This window comes from Lucilia sericata, unplaced genomic scaffold, assembly GCF_015586225.1.
Source record: "Lucilia sericata isolate MDLA Ls3-8-SP2 unplaced genomic scaffold, ASM1558622v1 Contig001139F_arrow, whole genome shotgun sequence".
Lineage (NCBI taxonomy): Eukaryota > Metazoa > Arthropoda > Insecta > Diptera > Calliphoridae > Lucilia > Lucilia sericata.
The window spans coordinates 80,001-98,403 of NW_023995110.1; the positions used below are offsets into that span (position 1 = coordinate 80,001).

At 29.8% G+C, this 18,403-nt stretch overlaps 1 protein-coding gene across 1 annotated transcript in view; it reads left to right on the forward strand.

Moving 5' to 3' along the window:
- LOC119610208 (hemicentin-1) overlaps positions 1-16,596 on the forward strand; it is an 89,362-nt gene extending 72,766 nt beyond the window's left edge. Inside the window, exons 6-7 of the mRNA XM_037965336.1 lie at positions 13,853-13,989; positions 16,493-16,596. Of these exons, the coding sequence (XP_037821264.1) occupies positions 13,853-13,989; positions 16,493-16,596 (241 nt within the window). The remainder of the gene's footprint in view (positions 1-13,852; positions 13,990-16,492) is intronic.
- The last annotated feature ends 1,807 nt before the right edge of the window (positions 16,597-18,403 follow it).

Genomic DNA, 18,403 nt, shown 5'->3' on the forward strand with positions numbered 1-18,403 from the left:
TTTATTTGCTTAACAACAAGTTTATATACCAAGCAGTGAAAGAATTATGTAAAAATCATGACTGAGTCCAAAGTTATAGGCATTTAAATTTAAAAAATTAAAAAAAGGCGATTTTTTGTCATTTTTTTGGGAAAAAAGTATCTTTTTCTTTTTAAGTTATCTAAAAAGTTTCTAAGAAGATGTATATAGAATTTATACTTTTTGGAATGCTGACTTTACATAAAATACGATAAATGAAACAAAACCTAAAAATTTTTGATACCGAGGGGACCAGGTCCATCCAAAAAAACCCTATTTTTTATGGAAAATTAAATTTTGAGCAAAAATTCTCAAATCGCATAGTCGATATCAAATTATAGTGACCTGTTTTATATGACCCAATAAGTTCTTAATCATTTTGTAACGGGTTTCGATAACCCCGCCCCTGGTATGGATATAATAGGCAAAAAACCAAAAAATCCCATTTTTGGGATTTTTTAAAACTTTTTTGGGAATTCCGGGATTTCTAATAAGAAAATTCGAAATTTTTATTTAATTTTGGATTTTGAGTAAAAAAATCTACCTAACTGTAAAACTTCATCAAAAAATATTCATAAATAAAATTTTTATTGCAATTTGAAAAATTTGTATCTTCGCAAAAACTGAATAAAAAACATTTTTTAATTTTTTTTAAAAAAAGTATTCCGCGAATTTTTTAATTTTCAAAAATTATATACAGTTTTGAAAAATAGACAAAATTACCTTTCCATTGATATATAACATGCCTACCTAATGTTTTTTAAGTGACAAATTAATTAGGGAAAACTCAACATCTTTTAGAAAATTTGCCTAGCACTATTATTTTCATCCATAAGGTTAACTCTTAAATTTGTTACATATATGGATGAAAATAATAGTGCTAGGTAAATTTTCTAAAAGATGTTGAGTTTTCCCTAATTAATTTGTCACTTAAAAAACATTAGGTAGGCATGTTATATATCAATGGAAAGGTAATTTTGTCTATTTTTCAAAACTGTATATAATTTTTGAAAATTAAAAAATTCGCGGAATACTTTTTTTAAAAAAAATTAAAAAATGTTTTTTATTCAGTTTTTGCGAAGATACAAATTTTTCAAATTGCAATAAAAATTTTATTTATGAATATTTTTTGATGAAATTTTACAGTTAGGTAGATTTTTTTACTCAAAATCCAAAATTAAATAAAAATTTCGAATTTTCTTATTAAAAATCCCGGAATTCCCAAAAAAGTTTTAAAAAATCCCAAAAATGGGATTTTTTGGTTTTTTGCCTATTATATCCATACCAGGGGCGGGGTTATCGAAACCCGTTACAAAATGATTAAGAACTTATTGGGTCATATAAAACAGGTCACTATAATTTGATATCGACTATGCGATTTGAGAATTTTTGCTCAAAATTTAATTTTCCATAAAAAATAGGGTTTTTTTGGATGGACCTGGTCCCCTCGGTATCGAAAATTTTTAGGTTTTGTTTCATTTATCGTATTTTATGTAAAGTCAGCTTTCCAAAAAGTATAAATTCTATATACATCTTCTTAGAAACTTTTTAGATAACTTAAAAAGAAAAAGATACTTTTTTCCCAAAAAAATGACAAAAAATCGCCTTTTTTTAATTTTTTAAATTTAAATGCCTATAACTTTGGACTCAGTCATGATTTTTACATAATTCTTTCACTGCTTGGTATATAAACTTGTTGTTAAGCAAATAAAAAAAATGGCGAAAATCGGAAATATTTGGACCTGCTATTATCAAAAAAACTAAAGTAAGGACGGTAAAAATTTTAAAATTTTAATATTCAAATGCGAATATCTCCTAAACTATAAGAGATAATTTACTGCTACGACGACATTTTTTATAGTGCTCGATGAGGAGATTCTATATACGAAATTTTTTTTAAATCGGAACTCAAATGAAGAAATAGGATCGTTTTAAAAATTTAACATAGCCGAGGTGTCCTAATTCCTAAACTCGACAACACCTCCTCTTTGTGCATACCAAATTTCATTAAAATCGGATTAACCGTTTAGAAGTTACCGAATTATTTCCCTCTTTTTTTTTCCTATACCACTGTGGCCTGGTGGTAATGATTACATTTTCAATTAACATTACATTTGTAGTAATTGTAATTTAAGCTTTACCAATTCAAATTATTTGTAATGTCTAATTGAGCAATAACCAATTACTATTATATTCAATAGTTATTGGTATTACAAATTAAAGCTGCGATCAGACAAAGTTAAAATTTCTCAAAACATTGATTGTGTCAAACCAAAAATTCGTCTTTCTTTGAAGTCGTAGAGGAACAATTTGTTTAGATCTTTAGAGAGAATTATATACGTAAATGCGTATGCCATCAGGAATGGCCCATTACACACTGATAAGTTATATGGTGGTAAAGTCTTCTTTATTAGGAAATCGACGTTCCCTTGTACTACTAAATATTTTGTACTCTTCATGAAAACTGAAGTGAATGTACACTGTTTGAGATAAGTGACAATGATGCGCCCGAAATCGGAGCATTTTTCTTTTACTATAGACTCGACTGTAGACTAGACTATAGACTAGACTATAGACTAGAAGACTATAGACTAGACTATAGACTAGACTATAGACTAGACTATAGACTAGACTATAGACTAGACTATAGACTAGACTATAGACTAGACTATAGACTAGACTATAGACTAGACTATAGACTAGACTATAGACTAAACTATAGACTAGACTATAGACTAGACTATAGACTAGACTATAGACTAGACTATAGACTAGACTATAGACTAGACTATAGACTAGACTATAGACTAGACTATAGACTAGACTATAGACTAGACTATAGACTAGACTATAGACTAGACTATAGACTAGACTATAGACTAGACTATAGACTAGACTATAGACTAGACTATAGACTAGACTATAGACTAGACTATAGACTATAGACTAGACTATAGACTAGACTATAGACTAGACTATAGACTAGACTATAGACTAGACTATAGACTAGACTATAGACTAGACTATAGACTAGACTATAGACTAGACTATAGACTAGACTATAGACTAGACTATAGACTAGACTATAGACTAGACTATAGACTAGACTATAGACTAGACTATAGACTAGACTATAGACTAGACTATAGACTAGACTATAGACTAGACTATAGACTAGACTATAGACTAGACTATAGACTAGACTATAGACTAGACTATAGACTAGACTATAGACTAGACTATAGACTAGACTATAGACTAGACTATAGACTAGACTATAGACTAGACTATAGACTAGACTATAGACTAGACTATAGACTAGACTATAGACTAGACTATAGACTAGACTATAGACTAGACTATAGACTAGACTATAGACTAGACTATAGACTAGACTATAGACTAGACTATAGACTAGACTATAGACTAGACTATAGACTAGACTATAGACTAGACTATAGACTAGACTATAGACTAGACTATAGACTAGACTATAGACTAGACTATAGACTAGACTATAGACTAGACTATAGACTAGACTATAGACTAGACTATAGACTAGACTATAGACTAGACTATAGACTAGACTATAGACTAGACTATAGACTAGACTATAGACTAGACTATAGACTAGACTATAGACTGGACTATAGACTAGACTATAGACTAGACTATAGACTGGACTATAGACTAGACCATAGACTAGACTTTAATAGGAAGGATATATATTGTTTGTGCTGGTGTTTGTAACGCACAATAGTATTGGTCCTACACCCACCTTAAAGTATATCAATCGATTTAGAATCATTCTCTAAGTCGATTTAGCAATACAATATTTAGCGAAACTTGTTATCAAAGACCTAAGTTCACGCTTAACTTGTGAGAATGTATTAGTAGCAGCACTATAATTAACACAGTTGTGTAACCCTTTCACGCACAAATCTAAACCGCTGCACCTTTTATAAATGAGTTCACTATACACTTTATTTCGACATATATTGATAATTTTTGATGATATTATTCTATATGTCCTGAAGTGGCATCAAATTGTAAAAAAAAAAACTTTGTTTTCTTTGGAAATAACCATTTACTGTAGCTGTGAAATTAAAATTACGCTCTATATCGAGAAAAATCTTTGGATACGTGAAAGAGTAAAAGAGTACTAAATAATATATTTTTTTTTTTTGGTGTATAACACTAGTTACAATGGACTTCATTTATTAGTGAAGTAAAATATTAGTTTAATAATCTTCCAATAGGACTTAAACTGAAGTCTTTCTAATAGGCCTTCTTAAAAAGACTTATTTATGTATATCAATCCTCTAACAGAAGCGTGTACACAATGCCAAATCTGCCAATATTACAATCTGGCTGGGTGTCCTTCATAAAGGCATCTTTACTACATATTTATTGCGTTGAATAGTAGTTTATTACATAGGCAATCACACTCATGATTATGCAAAAAGGCCCATGACTGTTATTATATTTACATATTAAATGCATTTAATAATAATAATAAACATCATTATTTGAAATTACTCCTTAACACTTAATTTTACTGTATTATTTTAATCAAATAAGTATTTTTTTGACAATATGCTGCTATGACTACGACCAAAGAATAACAATAAAACTTAAAATAAATAGCAGCGTTACTTTTACTTTGCAAATATTTCCTAATGGGTGAATTTTGTGGTAAAACTCAAATTTGAATAAAAAAAGAAAAAAAAAACACACGAACTTCATAAGTAAGTGGCTTATTGTATTAAATCTGTACATATCTGTACATGTAAATGAATGTACATGAATGTCTATACATAAATACATATGTTTATACATGTATACCCTGCAGTTCGTTGTACCTATAATCAGAGATTCTAACTTTTATGATCACGCCCTATCATAATACAATTACACTTGATCAACTGGATTTACTGTATATTACTTGTTTTGGAATAAATGAAGAACATTCTAAGGTACAATTCGAAAATGCGTTTAAAGTGTCTACTTTATAGTTTACTTGGCGTCAATAGTATATTTTCTCTATGTATTACAAAAAGTAAAACAGCGAAAAGCAGAGAGTGAGAAATGTGTGATCATACGTACGCGTGAATGAGTTCGTTGCTCTAAAACTACTGGTATAGATGTGTAATAGTAAGATTATAAGTATATGTGTATGTGTTTTTTATTTATATGCATGGAAAATGCCATTTCATTTAACCATAAGGTTAAATTTCATCTATTGTTACAGTTTTTATATTCATTGTGCTGAATAAAAAAAATAAACGAAAAAGTTATTCTTTTTATATATTATACGATTTCAACATTTGCAGTTATGACATAGGTAAGGTGACAAATAATTATTGATACAACTAAGAAAAGTAAGAAAATATGTTTGGTTTTAAAGAGAATTTTCTATATTTATTAACTAATACCCACCATCAAAAAAGATGGGGGGTATATTGATTTTGTCATTCCGTTTGTAACACATCGAAATATTGATCATAGACCCATAAAAGTATATATAATCCGGGTCCTTATTAAATTCTAAGACGATCTAGCCATGTCCGTCCGTCTGTCCGTCTGTCTGTTGAAATCACGATAGGGACCACACCAGAGGAGCTAGACAGATGAAATTTTGCATTTTTGGAGTATTCGAACTATCTTATCTCCTGCCTGCTTATCCCCGACAGGCAAAATAGTTTAGATAAATTCTCTAATTAAAGAAAACATTGGTTCTACCGGTCCATGTGCAAGTACTGCGCTCAAATACTCTAGCTAACTAATTTCTGACCATTGCTGTCCCGTTGCTTAACTTCCGAGATGCAAAACCATCACTTCCGTTTACAACCACTCAGATGGGGTGGCCTCAGTTGAGTCGACAAGAGCACCAAGAGACGTAATCGGTAGACCGTAACACGAATCCATCAAATAAACCGAAAACTTGTTCTTACTCACAGAGAACAAACTGTGTTAAATTTGGTTTGAACAGAGTAAATCCTGAACATACACGGACAAGGTTATGCTCAGTGTTTTACGGGCCCCCGAGTAACTTCAATTAAGAAACTCAGGCGGCAGTTTCTGCACATGGTTCTGCCGTTCCATGTACATCACTTTGCAGGAGTATTCGAGCTATCTTATCTCCTACCAAGCGATAACATTGTGGAAGTGTATATAGCATGATGTTACCCCGACAGACGAAGAAGTACCGGATGAAACAAAAAAGAGGGTCTCCGAAAACCCAACAAACGCGCCTGATGAATCCATAATCTCCGTGTGACCTGGAGATGGACCAACAGATATACAACAGCAACTCCGCAGCGTCCCCATCATCCAATGATCTGCTCAGACAGATTTTTCGTCCTTCAGTGGCACAACTGTATCACAAGGCTCTGTTGTTTCGGCAACAGCACCTAGAGACTTATTTGGTAGTCCAAAATATCTAGCCAATAAATCAGGATCCCTCCGTATGTCAAGATAATGCGATAAAGAATGTTGGAATTTCCAAAGTCAAACGAGCTCAATAATTGTCCCAAAAAGATGTCAACAGGATGCATTAGTCAATATGCATCCTGTTGTCATGGCAACAGCACCGAGAACTTCCCTGAAATAAAAGGCATAATCAATCAGTATTAGTCTCCCGCAGAGCAAGGAGACTTTCACGAAATGTTACCAATTTTTATCACTTCCATTCCAACATAAGTTGCTGTGTCTCCCAGTGACATCTGTTGATATGGCAGCAGTACCGGAGGGAGAATCCAGACATATGTGTATGACATTTGAACATATCAGTCCTTAAACCCACATTCTCTCCCGCGAATTAGGGTATTAAACCACAGCCACTAAGTGGATCCTGAAGAAACCTTCACCGCACAAAATTCGATAAATTTTTTAAATAAAAATTATTGATAAATTCTCTTTTTAAAGACTTTAATGGAACTTTAATGGAAATTAACACTATTATATAAACATTTTGTTAAAACCTAGAAATAGGTTTTAACAAAATGTTTATATAATAACTTTTATACAAAAAGAGGCGTGGCATTTGTATCACCTAATATTAGTCCAACTGCTGACATTACTATATTTCTTATTGTATTTTATTTTTTTACTCTTACACATTCAAAAAATATTGTCTGTGTCTTTGTATAAATTAAAAATCATTAATATTACATGACTTACAATACGATAACAACAACATTTTGTATAAACAATTTTTTCCACAAAAAAAAAACATAAAAAATCTGTAATCTAAAACACATAAATACAAATATAGTATGACATGTTTATAAAAGTGAAAAAAATTTTTTGCCAAAAAAAGTGTAATGAAGGAAAATTGTACTACATTTTTTGTTTAGTTGGGTTTGGTTGAAAAAAAAAATTGTTTTTTGTTATTATTATTTGTAACCTTGAACTGTTTGTTTTACAGCCTTTAATATTATGCTATAGATTTTTTCGATACACCCTCTCTATGAGTGACATGTTCATTCGTATAGAATCAAAGAAAAAAAAACCGTATGGTTTAATCCAGTGCATATTACTTTTTTGTTTAATATTCCAAAAAAACGTTACTATAAATTTATTCAAAAATAATATTATCATGTCACATGCTGTCACGCCTTGCGTTTTTTTAAGAATCTCTAGTGAACAATATGAAGTTTTTTTTGGGGGGTGAACAATTTTAATATTCACAAAGAAATTTCAATCATTTATGGTTATAGGATTTTTTTTACCAAATTTTATATTAAATTTTCATTTAAAAATGCAGTTTTGCTGGCTTATCTTAAATGTTTATATTCAATACTATTTATCTTAAATTTTTATGTTTTCATTTTCTTAGAATTTTAAAATTTAGATTTAAAAAGTTTTTTTTTTGTTAATAAATTTTAAAACACTTTTTGTTTAATTTACTAAAAAGTTTAGAAAAAAAACCTAAATTAAACCAACATTACAGAGAACTATTTTATTTAACTATTCATCTAATTTTACAAATGGATTTTGTACATCTTTTAAATGAATTCTAAATTTGTTTCAAATTGTAAATATTTAGGGATATTCATTAGTTTCTGTGTATGTGTATATCTGTGTTACATGTCTACTTGTATTAAATATTCTATGCATACGAAAACATTTTATAAAACAAAATTTTTATTAGGAAAAATGTCCTTTATAAATTGTATAGTTAACACAAACAAAAGAAACCAGGATAACATGACATCTGTATAACTTGTCAAATTAGAATATATGCAAGTCTATAGTCATAAAGAGAATATGTAAATCTAAATTTTATTTTATAATTATAAACACTTTACTTTGTTGTTTTACTGTGTTAGTTACAGCAAATTTTATACATAAACTTTACAAATGATTTCAATTCTACAAATCAGTGTTTCGAAATGTCTATTATACCTAACCTAGCAGTTAAAAGTACAAATTTTTGAAATCATTTAAATGACTACAGCAACAACTTTATGTTTTAAGGGCGTTTGCTATGACAATTAACATTACCTTAGGGAAAATGTATAATTAACATACCTGCTATTGAAAACTTAATAAGTTTTTCATACAAAATAAACATTTTCTAAACCTATCTAATAAAATGTCTACATATCTCTTAGGGTGATCGATTATTCGACATTTTCCAAAAACCGGTTTTCGAATAGTTCGAATAGTTGACATTTTAAAAAAACCGGTTGATATTTTTCAAATTCAGAAAAAACCGGTGAACCGGTTTTTCATTATAAATAAAAAAATATATTTTAATTTGAAAAACTTAATGTTAATGTTTAAATTTGATTAATAAAACATGGCCCGAAATGATTTTTAACAGTTTAAAAGATTATAACTTAAGATCTAGTCGTCTGATTTACATTATTTCTTTAATATAAAAAAATTAGGAAAAAAGTGGGATACTTCTGTTAAACATAAGGTACTATGTAATCCTAGCTATTTTAAAAGCCCTGTTTAGGATATTTGTATAGGCATTCCAACACTTCCATAAAATTTCAGCCGTAAATTAATTATTGTAATTGGAATATAATCTTAAAATTGATAAAATTTTATCAAATAGTTATTAATTTTGCAAATAAATTTTTTTAATTAATTAGGAAAATCAAAACAGTTTAACCAAAGGAGCTGTAGAAAAATATACGCTAGTTCCTCGACTCGAATATTATAAAAATTTAGACGGGCTGTATTATTATTTACTTAAAAATTTCATTTAAATAATCTTTGAATACAATGTAAATAAAGGTATTCGAAACCGGTTTTTAAAAAGTGAAAAAACCGGGTTATTCGATATTCGAAAAATCAACATTAAGAAAAAACCGACACTGGTAAAGCAGAAAAAAACGGGTTTAAAACCGGTTGAAAAATCGATTCGATCACCCTATTATCTCTTTAGGATTCAACTTTACTGAAACTATTATTTAGAAATATGCAACAGTAACATTTTCAATTACACAATGTGTTATAAACATACTTTATAAATATTTATGTCAAATAAAAACTAAATAAACTTCCTTAAATTCTTTATTTACCTACAACATAAATACGTATTGTCATTTACAAAATTTACTTTTAATCCATCTTAAATAAATCTTTCTGCAAAAAAAAAAATTGTCAATCATACGTAAATATTTCAATTTGATTTTTAAACCCTTTAAAAGTTCAATGTATTTTGTTTATTTCTTTTTGTTTTTCTGCTGAAAGCATAAATAATTTATTTAAAATATTTTCTGAAATATTACATATCAACTCAATTTTAGCAGAAACCAATCAATTGAATATGTAAAATGTAAAGAGAAAGTGAGAAAGAAAATAAAGAAATAATCTTGCATGTGCAGAATAAACACTCTGATATTTATGATATTTTATAAATTTCCAAGTAAAAATAACAAGAAATAAATAATAAAATATAAAAGGACAAATATATATATATACGCTATAATGGAAACAAAAAATTATCTGATACATTTAGTTCGGTTACAAATGGTTAAATATAAATTTTCATCAACATTTGACGGACAGACGGACATCTTTGGTTCAACTCAGTTAGTTAGATAGTTTGAAAGGAGGATGTATATACATCAAATCCGATGAAAAACACCTATGCCTCTATCGGGCCTGTTGTGCGCTCCTTAACCAGTGCCTCAGGTGAGAATCGAACCCACCACCTCCGGTCTACCAGACTAGAACACTAACCACTAACCTACCGGAGGCCACTTCGACTCAGTTAGTGATAGTAATTCGGACCATAGTCCAGACAAAAAACTAGACTATAGTCTAGAATATATGTAGTCCAGACTATAAAACAAACTATAGTCCTGACTATATATGAACTATATGCAGTTCAGACTATAGCCTGGACAATAGTTCTGATTATAGACTACACAGTAGCGCAGACTATAGACTAGACTACTTATAGTCCTAACAATCGACTAGACTATAGACTAAACTATAATCTAGACTACAGACTAAACAATAGACAAGACTATGCAAAAATATGTAAAAATTTAGATTAGATTTCGTTCATTATTTTGTATAAAAAATGTGTAAATACAAGCAATTTAATAGGTTAAAACGATTCAGTTATTCCAAATCAATTGGTCAAATTAAATGTACATATGGCGTCACATTTTTTTTTTTTTTTTTTGCTGAAATTACAAAATTTTGCTCACATACTCCTTTTAACTTATAGTGATTTACTGTAAAAAAAAAATCGCAATTTACATGACGTATACGTGTGGTGCAATAATCACCATCACACTCATCAATCATACGACGTGTGGTACAAAATACATTGCAGACACTGCAAAATGCATACAGATATGAATGTTTAAAGTTTTTGTTTATTCGTATGTTTGTTTTTACTTAATGCAAAAAAATTGTTCTTTAATATTCCGTTCTTTAAACTGTTCCTAGAAAGACTTGAGATCGAAGACTCTAGGTAAATTTTCGGAATCATTTTCAAATACAAAAATAATCGGTACATGAGTTAAACGCGAATGCCGCTTTATTTTAAATTTAATTTTGGTTTAATAGTAAACAAATTATGCATTAAAGAAATCTTTCCCTAAACCGTTCGTTCACACACATACCACTTTAGAAATAATAAAATATTTTTGAAGCATACGTTAAGGCGCCAATATAAAACTTGTGGAAAATATTAAATAAATTTGTTTTCATATTCCTAGGATTTCTTGGGGTAGGTTGGTGCAGATAACTCGGGATTCTCCTACTCTCTTCTTCTGACTAACTAACTAACTAACTAACTAACTAACTAACTAACTAACTAACTAACTAACTAACTAACTAACTAACTAACTAACTAACTAACTAACTAACTAACTAACTAACTAACTACTAACTAACTAACTAACTAACTAACTAACTAACTAACTAACTAACTAACTAACTAACTACTAACTAACTAACTAACTAACTAACTACTAACTAACTAACTAACTAACTAACTAACTAACTAACTAACTAACTAACTAACTAACTAACTAACTAACTAACTAACTAACTAACTAACTAACTAACTAACTAACTAACTAACTAACTAACTAACTAACTAACTAACTAACTAACTAACTACTAACTAACTACTAACTAACTAACTAACTAACTAACTAACTAACTAACTAACTAACTAACTAACTAACTAACTAACTAACTAACTAACTAACTAACTAACTAACTAACTAACTAACTAACTAACTAACTAACTAACTAACTAACTAACTAACTAACTAACTAACTAACTAACTAACTAACTAACTAACTAATTAACTAACTAACTAACTAACTAACTAACTAAATGACTAACTAACTAAGACTTGAACCCAGTACTCGAACTAATTGCGGTACAGTTTGCCCCTTCGGTGTAATCCAAATCAGCTAGACTTAAATCCAGTAGCCGACATTCCAGAATAGTATTGCGTTATTATCCTCAACAGCTTTGAACACTGGTGATGCGTAGTTTACCACTGACCGGCCAATCGTTTGGTAGGTAGATAGCAAGGTTTCTTTATCCATTCCCCAAGTTCTGCCTATTAGAGACCTGAGTACCTTGTTCCTAAGTACTTCCCATTTTATTGTAGACTACAGTGGTTTCGAGAAGGACATAAGGAGGCTGGCGAATTTGACACCAAGTATTTTGATATGATTTCGCTATGGACTGTTACATCCAGTTCTAGCCCTATTTGCCCTTTGTCCAAGTAGTGAAGACAGTTACTGGGCATTTTGTAGATCAAAATTCTTTGTATGGACTTCAAATTAAATTTATCTCAGCTTTATGATGAACAAATTTCTGGTCAAAAAATTTGATTGGTCCAATTCTTACTAGGACATGTATCAAAATGCTGTTGTTTTTAGAAGTAAATATTTCCAATATTCCTCTAAAAGTAATTTTAAATTCTGTCGTTTTTAGCTGTAAATATTTGAAATATTTCTTTACATGGAATTTAAAAAATAATTAAAAACATCGTTAACCTAACTGTCCCAATATTCCTCTAAAAGTAATTTTAAATTCTGTCGTTTTTAGCAGTAAATATTTCAAATATTCCTTTACATTTAATTTTAAACAAATTTAAAAACATCGTTAAGCTAACTGTCCCAATTTAACACCTCAATGACAAAACGATTTTACAATAGTTTTCTGCAGAAAAATGTAAAAAAGTTTAAAGAGCGTTTTACAATAATATTATAGGAGTTCAATTAAAAAACAACTAATATGAAGCTTCCCAGCAAAAACTTACATTGAAATGTAATGAGTTAAAAGGTTAAAAACTCTCTTTTTACTACTTATTCATTAGTATTAATGACATTGGAGGTAGGTACATACCACGCTCGTTTACAAATTACTATTTAAATAAGTACTTACAAATGGAGAGTTACAAAATTGTTTTGTTTTACGACCACAAAAATGCCCACACAGAATACGAACCTATACCACTTGTTTATTAATTCGCTATATTACTCATAACAACACTTAAACACAACTTAAAAGTAATGCAGGCGGTATGCAGTTGTCATTACAGGCTAAGTTATTATGTGAGTACAAGTCATTATTGAGTTTTTGCTGGGTTGTAATACACTTCATATACGGTTCAGTTTTTCTCGAGTAATCCTTCAGCAACTAAACTAAGCAAAAACTATAATAAAATGCATAATATAAATATTTATATTTAAGTACAAAACTACAGTTACACCCAAATATGTTTAGAGTTTTATGGTATGTGTATATTATTTCAAGAAATTTTATTAAAAAATTGTAAATGAATAATCTAACAACAAAATCCTTGAATAACTTGGTCATTCATGTTGAACTAATATTGAAAACAAACAAACGGTAAAGGAAAAGTATATAAAAAAAGTATTGCAAAGTTCTATAAAGGGGGTATAAATAATAGTGTTATTTTAGTTTGCTATATATGTAAACAAATATTTTTAAAATTTAAAAAAATATGCATTTAATCCAGTTGTTTCAAAATTCAATATCTTATCTCGAAGAGATCGAGGGAATAAAACAAAATCAGAAGCAAATAACAACTCTTTCACAAATGCCCTTTAATCATTCAAATACACATATAGATGTGTGTGTACGTATGTGTACGTATGATTATAATAAGTAAATTTTCTTAGATATATTTCATTCGTTCATGTTTCCATTTTTATTAAATTTCATCAAATATTGAAGTTTTCATCAGATTCCATGCTTTGTACTACTAGTATATAAAAATACATATTTCGTTATATTCTTGTTATTCAAAGTGTATATAATTCTTTTTTTTTCTCTTATTTTTTTTGTATCTCTTCTTGTTAATAGTGTGAAAACCGATATGCTACCAGGACGTGCTTTTAGTCGTCTTTATATAGCCAATGCGAATCGTCATGATACTGGAAACTATTCATGTATACTTGGCAATGATATCACTGGAACAGTTATGGTACATGTTCTAAATGGTATGTATAGAAATCTAAATATATATTTACACTCTAAAACACACTTATTCCCACTCACATACATACATATACAAATATTTTCAAAAATACTTTTATCTTTAAAAACATACATTTCATTTTACACACCCACATTCAAGTATTTGAAACATCGAAATGTGCAATATTTGTTTTTCGTTTAGTTTTTCAGTTTTCAGCTTCAGTTTTTCGAAAATGTTTTGTGCAACCAAAATATAATCTAAATCTGTATTGAACTTTAAATGAATGTTTAAACAAATGTTTCTTTCGTACAGTATGCTTTTGGAATATTTAAGGCAAAACATACACACACATGCCAAACATTTATAAATTGGTTAAAGAAATTCCAGGGAGTTTTTCTGTAACCACATAAGATAAAGATTCTTTAACCAAAGTTATTTCGATTAAAGAAATATGTATGTATTTAAGAATGTTAACGGGTAATTATAAATTTAAATTTTTATAATGTGGCTACGATAACTATTTTTAAATATAAACTGTTTCATATGGTAAAGACTTCAGATTAGTCTATTTTTCTGATAAAATAGGGATTCATCATCGTTTTCATTTTTAATACAGTCTATACTACAGACGAATCTATAGCCTAGATTATATATATAGTCTGGACTACAGACCAACCCATAATATAGACTATAGACTAACCTATAGTCTGGACTATAGACCAATTGACCAATGGACTACAGACCAATGAACTATAGACCAATCTATAGTCTGGACTATAGACCAATCTATAGTCTGGACTATAGACCAATCTATAGTCTGGACTATAGACCAATCTATAGTCTGGACTATAGACCAATCTATAGTCTGGACTATAGACCAATCTATAGTCTGGACTATAGACCAATCTATATTCTGGACTATAGACCAATCTATAGGTTGGACTATAGACCAATCTATAGTCTAGACTATAGACCAATTTATAGTCTGGACTATAGACCAATCTATAGTCTGGACTATAGACCAATCTATATAGTCAGGACTATAGACCAATCTATAGTCTAGACTATAGACCAATCTATAGTCTGGACTATACACCAATCTATATTCTGGACTATTGACCAATCTATAGTCTGGACTATAGGCCAATCTATAGTCTGGACTATAGACCAATCTATAGTGTGGACTATAGACCAATCTATAGTCTGGACTATAGACCAATCTATAGTCTGGACTATGGACCAATCTATAGTCTGGACTATAGACCAATCTATAGTCTATGCCTCGTTTCTGTATTTTTCTCGAATCGAGAAAAAAATAAAAATATGATGGTCTTCCAGTTCTTAACAGGGTTATTCAGTTTATTTTCAAAATGTACGCATTAAAATTTAACAACAAATATTTAAATTTCTTGTGTTCGCCCTGTTTTATACAGGTTGATCACAAATTTTCCGACAATTTTTCTCGATGTGAAAAATACAGAAACGGGGTACTGGACTATAGACCACTCTATAGTCTGGACTATAGATCAATCTATAGTCTGGACTATAGACCAATCTATAGTCTGGACCATAGACCAATCTATAGTCTGGACTATAGACCAATCTATAGTCTGGACTATAGACCAATCTATAGTCTGGACTATAGACCAATCTATAGTCTGGACTATAGACCAATCTATAGTCTGGACTATAGATCAATCTATAGTCTAGACTATAGACCAATCTATAGTCTGGACTGTAGACCAATTTATAGTCTGGACTATAGACCAATCTATAGTCTGGACTATAGACCAATCTATAGTCTGGACTATAGAATAATCTATAGTCTGGACTATAGATCAATCTATAGTCTGAACTATAGACCAATCTATAGTCTTGACTATAGACCAATCTATAGTCTTGACTATAGACCAATTTATAGTCTGGACTATAGACCAATCTATAGTCTGGACTATAGACCAATCTACAGTCTGGACTATATAATTATATACCAATCTATACTCTGGACTATAGATTGATCTATATCTATATCTGGATTATAGAAAATCTATAGTCTGGTCTATAAACAAATCTATAGTCTGGACTATAGACCAATCTATAGTTTTGTTTATAGGCCAATATATAGTCTTGTCTATAGACCAATCTATATTCTGGTCTGTGGTCAGATCAGTCCATAAGCAAGGATAGAAATAAATCTATAGTCTAGACTATTGAACAATATAGAGTCTGGACTATAGATCAGTCTATAATCCAGACTACAAAATTGCAATTGATAACTAACTATAGACTGGTATATAGTACAGACATTGGTCTAATAAAACTTATTCAACAGTGCATTTTGTAGTATGTGTACAGTTTTTAATTATTTTTACACAAAAAATCAATATTAAATGTAAAATAGCACAATGAACCTTTGATACTACTTAAGTTTAACCAGATTTTAATAAAACCCAAAAATGTAATTAATTTAATAACATTTAATTATATTAATGTATGTTTGTATCTCTAATATCTTCTATTTACAGGTGAAGAACCAGCTGCCATGCAGCATGCATCAGGTTCAATGGTGAACCCAATACTCTCGGTTGTGTTATTTGTAGTATTTGTTGTAGTTGTATGTCAACGATGACGATACTAAATACTATTAAAAAGGAAATAACCAATGTGTCTATTAGATAATTAATATTAATATTTTAGTAAGTACGAATAAAATACATACAAAAACAAATAAATAAACAGAATTATAAGTACGTATAAAATATGTTTAATTAAATAATAAGTATAAAACCAAATTATTTAAGAACAAACAACGTACATACATACATTAAAGAGAAGAGACAGAAAATTACTAACATGTTGGTATTTTAAAATTATTATTGTTGATAAATGTATAATTTTAAAATATACATTCATGAATACAATTTTATGTATATTTAAGTATGCAGTATTCTTTTATAAATTCTATAAACTTAGTTAAATACATACTACAAATCAGAAACTAAATTTGTATAATTTCAAATAATTATATTCACTCAAATATTTCCATGCTCATACAAAATTATATTTGGTAATGCTAATGTAGAGTACAGTCTGTGAGGAAATTATTTGAACTAATTTCTTTCAAAATATGTAGAAAATTCTAAAAAACAATTTGTATTTTCAAATTTATCCTAGTTCCCAGAACTGGTTTAAAGCTTCATTCTTAAGGTTTAAAATAATATCCCCGAGAGATCAACTGCTGACTAAAATTGGAGCAGTTGATTTACAATTAATGGGAAACAAATCCGACAACTCCCAAAAAACGAACAAATTTGTATAGTCGAAGTACGTAAACAATAGCCATGAGTCCCCCATACCACTTCACCCATCCCGTATCATATGTATATAAACTTGACACCAACTCATTTCCAACGCTTAGTTCCACACTCACTACTCTGCGGGGTATCTGTTGCCTCGGTAACAGCATCGAACTTATCCCGAAATATAGATTTCTCCGTGTATCAGTCTTTTAATCAACATACACTTCCCGTGAGTTTGGGTTTAAGCCACAGGCATCACATGCACCCCGAAGGGACAACTCCAATAACTAGGACAAGACAAAGTACGAAACTCTGTCCTGTGGGCTATCGGTTTCCCTGGTACCCGATTATATGGTTCTCTGGTTCAACCCCCGGTTAAGTCATTCCATATTCCCCGGATGGGGAAAGACCATCTCGGTATATATAAGTTTGTCATTCCATGTGTGATTTCTATAATATAATTTCCAGACCCTATAAAGTATTTACTTATGTATATTCTGGATCCTTATAGATATCGAGTCGATTAAGCCTTATTGTATATCTGTCTGTAAAAATTTTTGAAATAAATTTTCTAAAGAACACGAACAACTTTCGGATCCAAATCGTCAATAATTCTGTCAGACATGCTTTCGAGAAGTTTCCTATTTAAAATAGTTTCACAAATGACGAATATATTAGCAAAAATCCGAGACTACCTCTGAACTGTAGACTCAAGAAAACAACAACATGAAGATTCTTATAGTATATGTAGTTCTTGTACTTAGTTTGCAAGACCAAGAACAACACGTAACTAATGAAGCTGTATGTTGTTATTATTTTGTTATTGCTAAAATCAGGAATGGAAAATTGTGTGTGAGAAATTTTGCAATATTTCTTCTGATAAAAAGAAGACTTTATAAGACGTACATATATACAAATCTTAGTACATTTAAACAGAACTACATAGTATCTTGTACAGCTAGACGAATGTGTATGATTCGACCCCGAAAGTAAATCTGAGTTAATTGGTATATTTTAAGGTGGATATGGGACCAATTTTTTCCTGTATTATAAACATCAGCACAAACGTATAATACTAGGTATACGGTATAAACAAACAATCCAGGGTTCTACCCCACTGTGCACACAAAGTTAGAA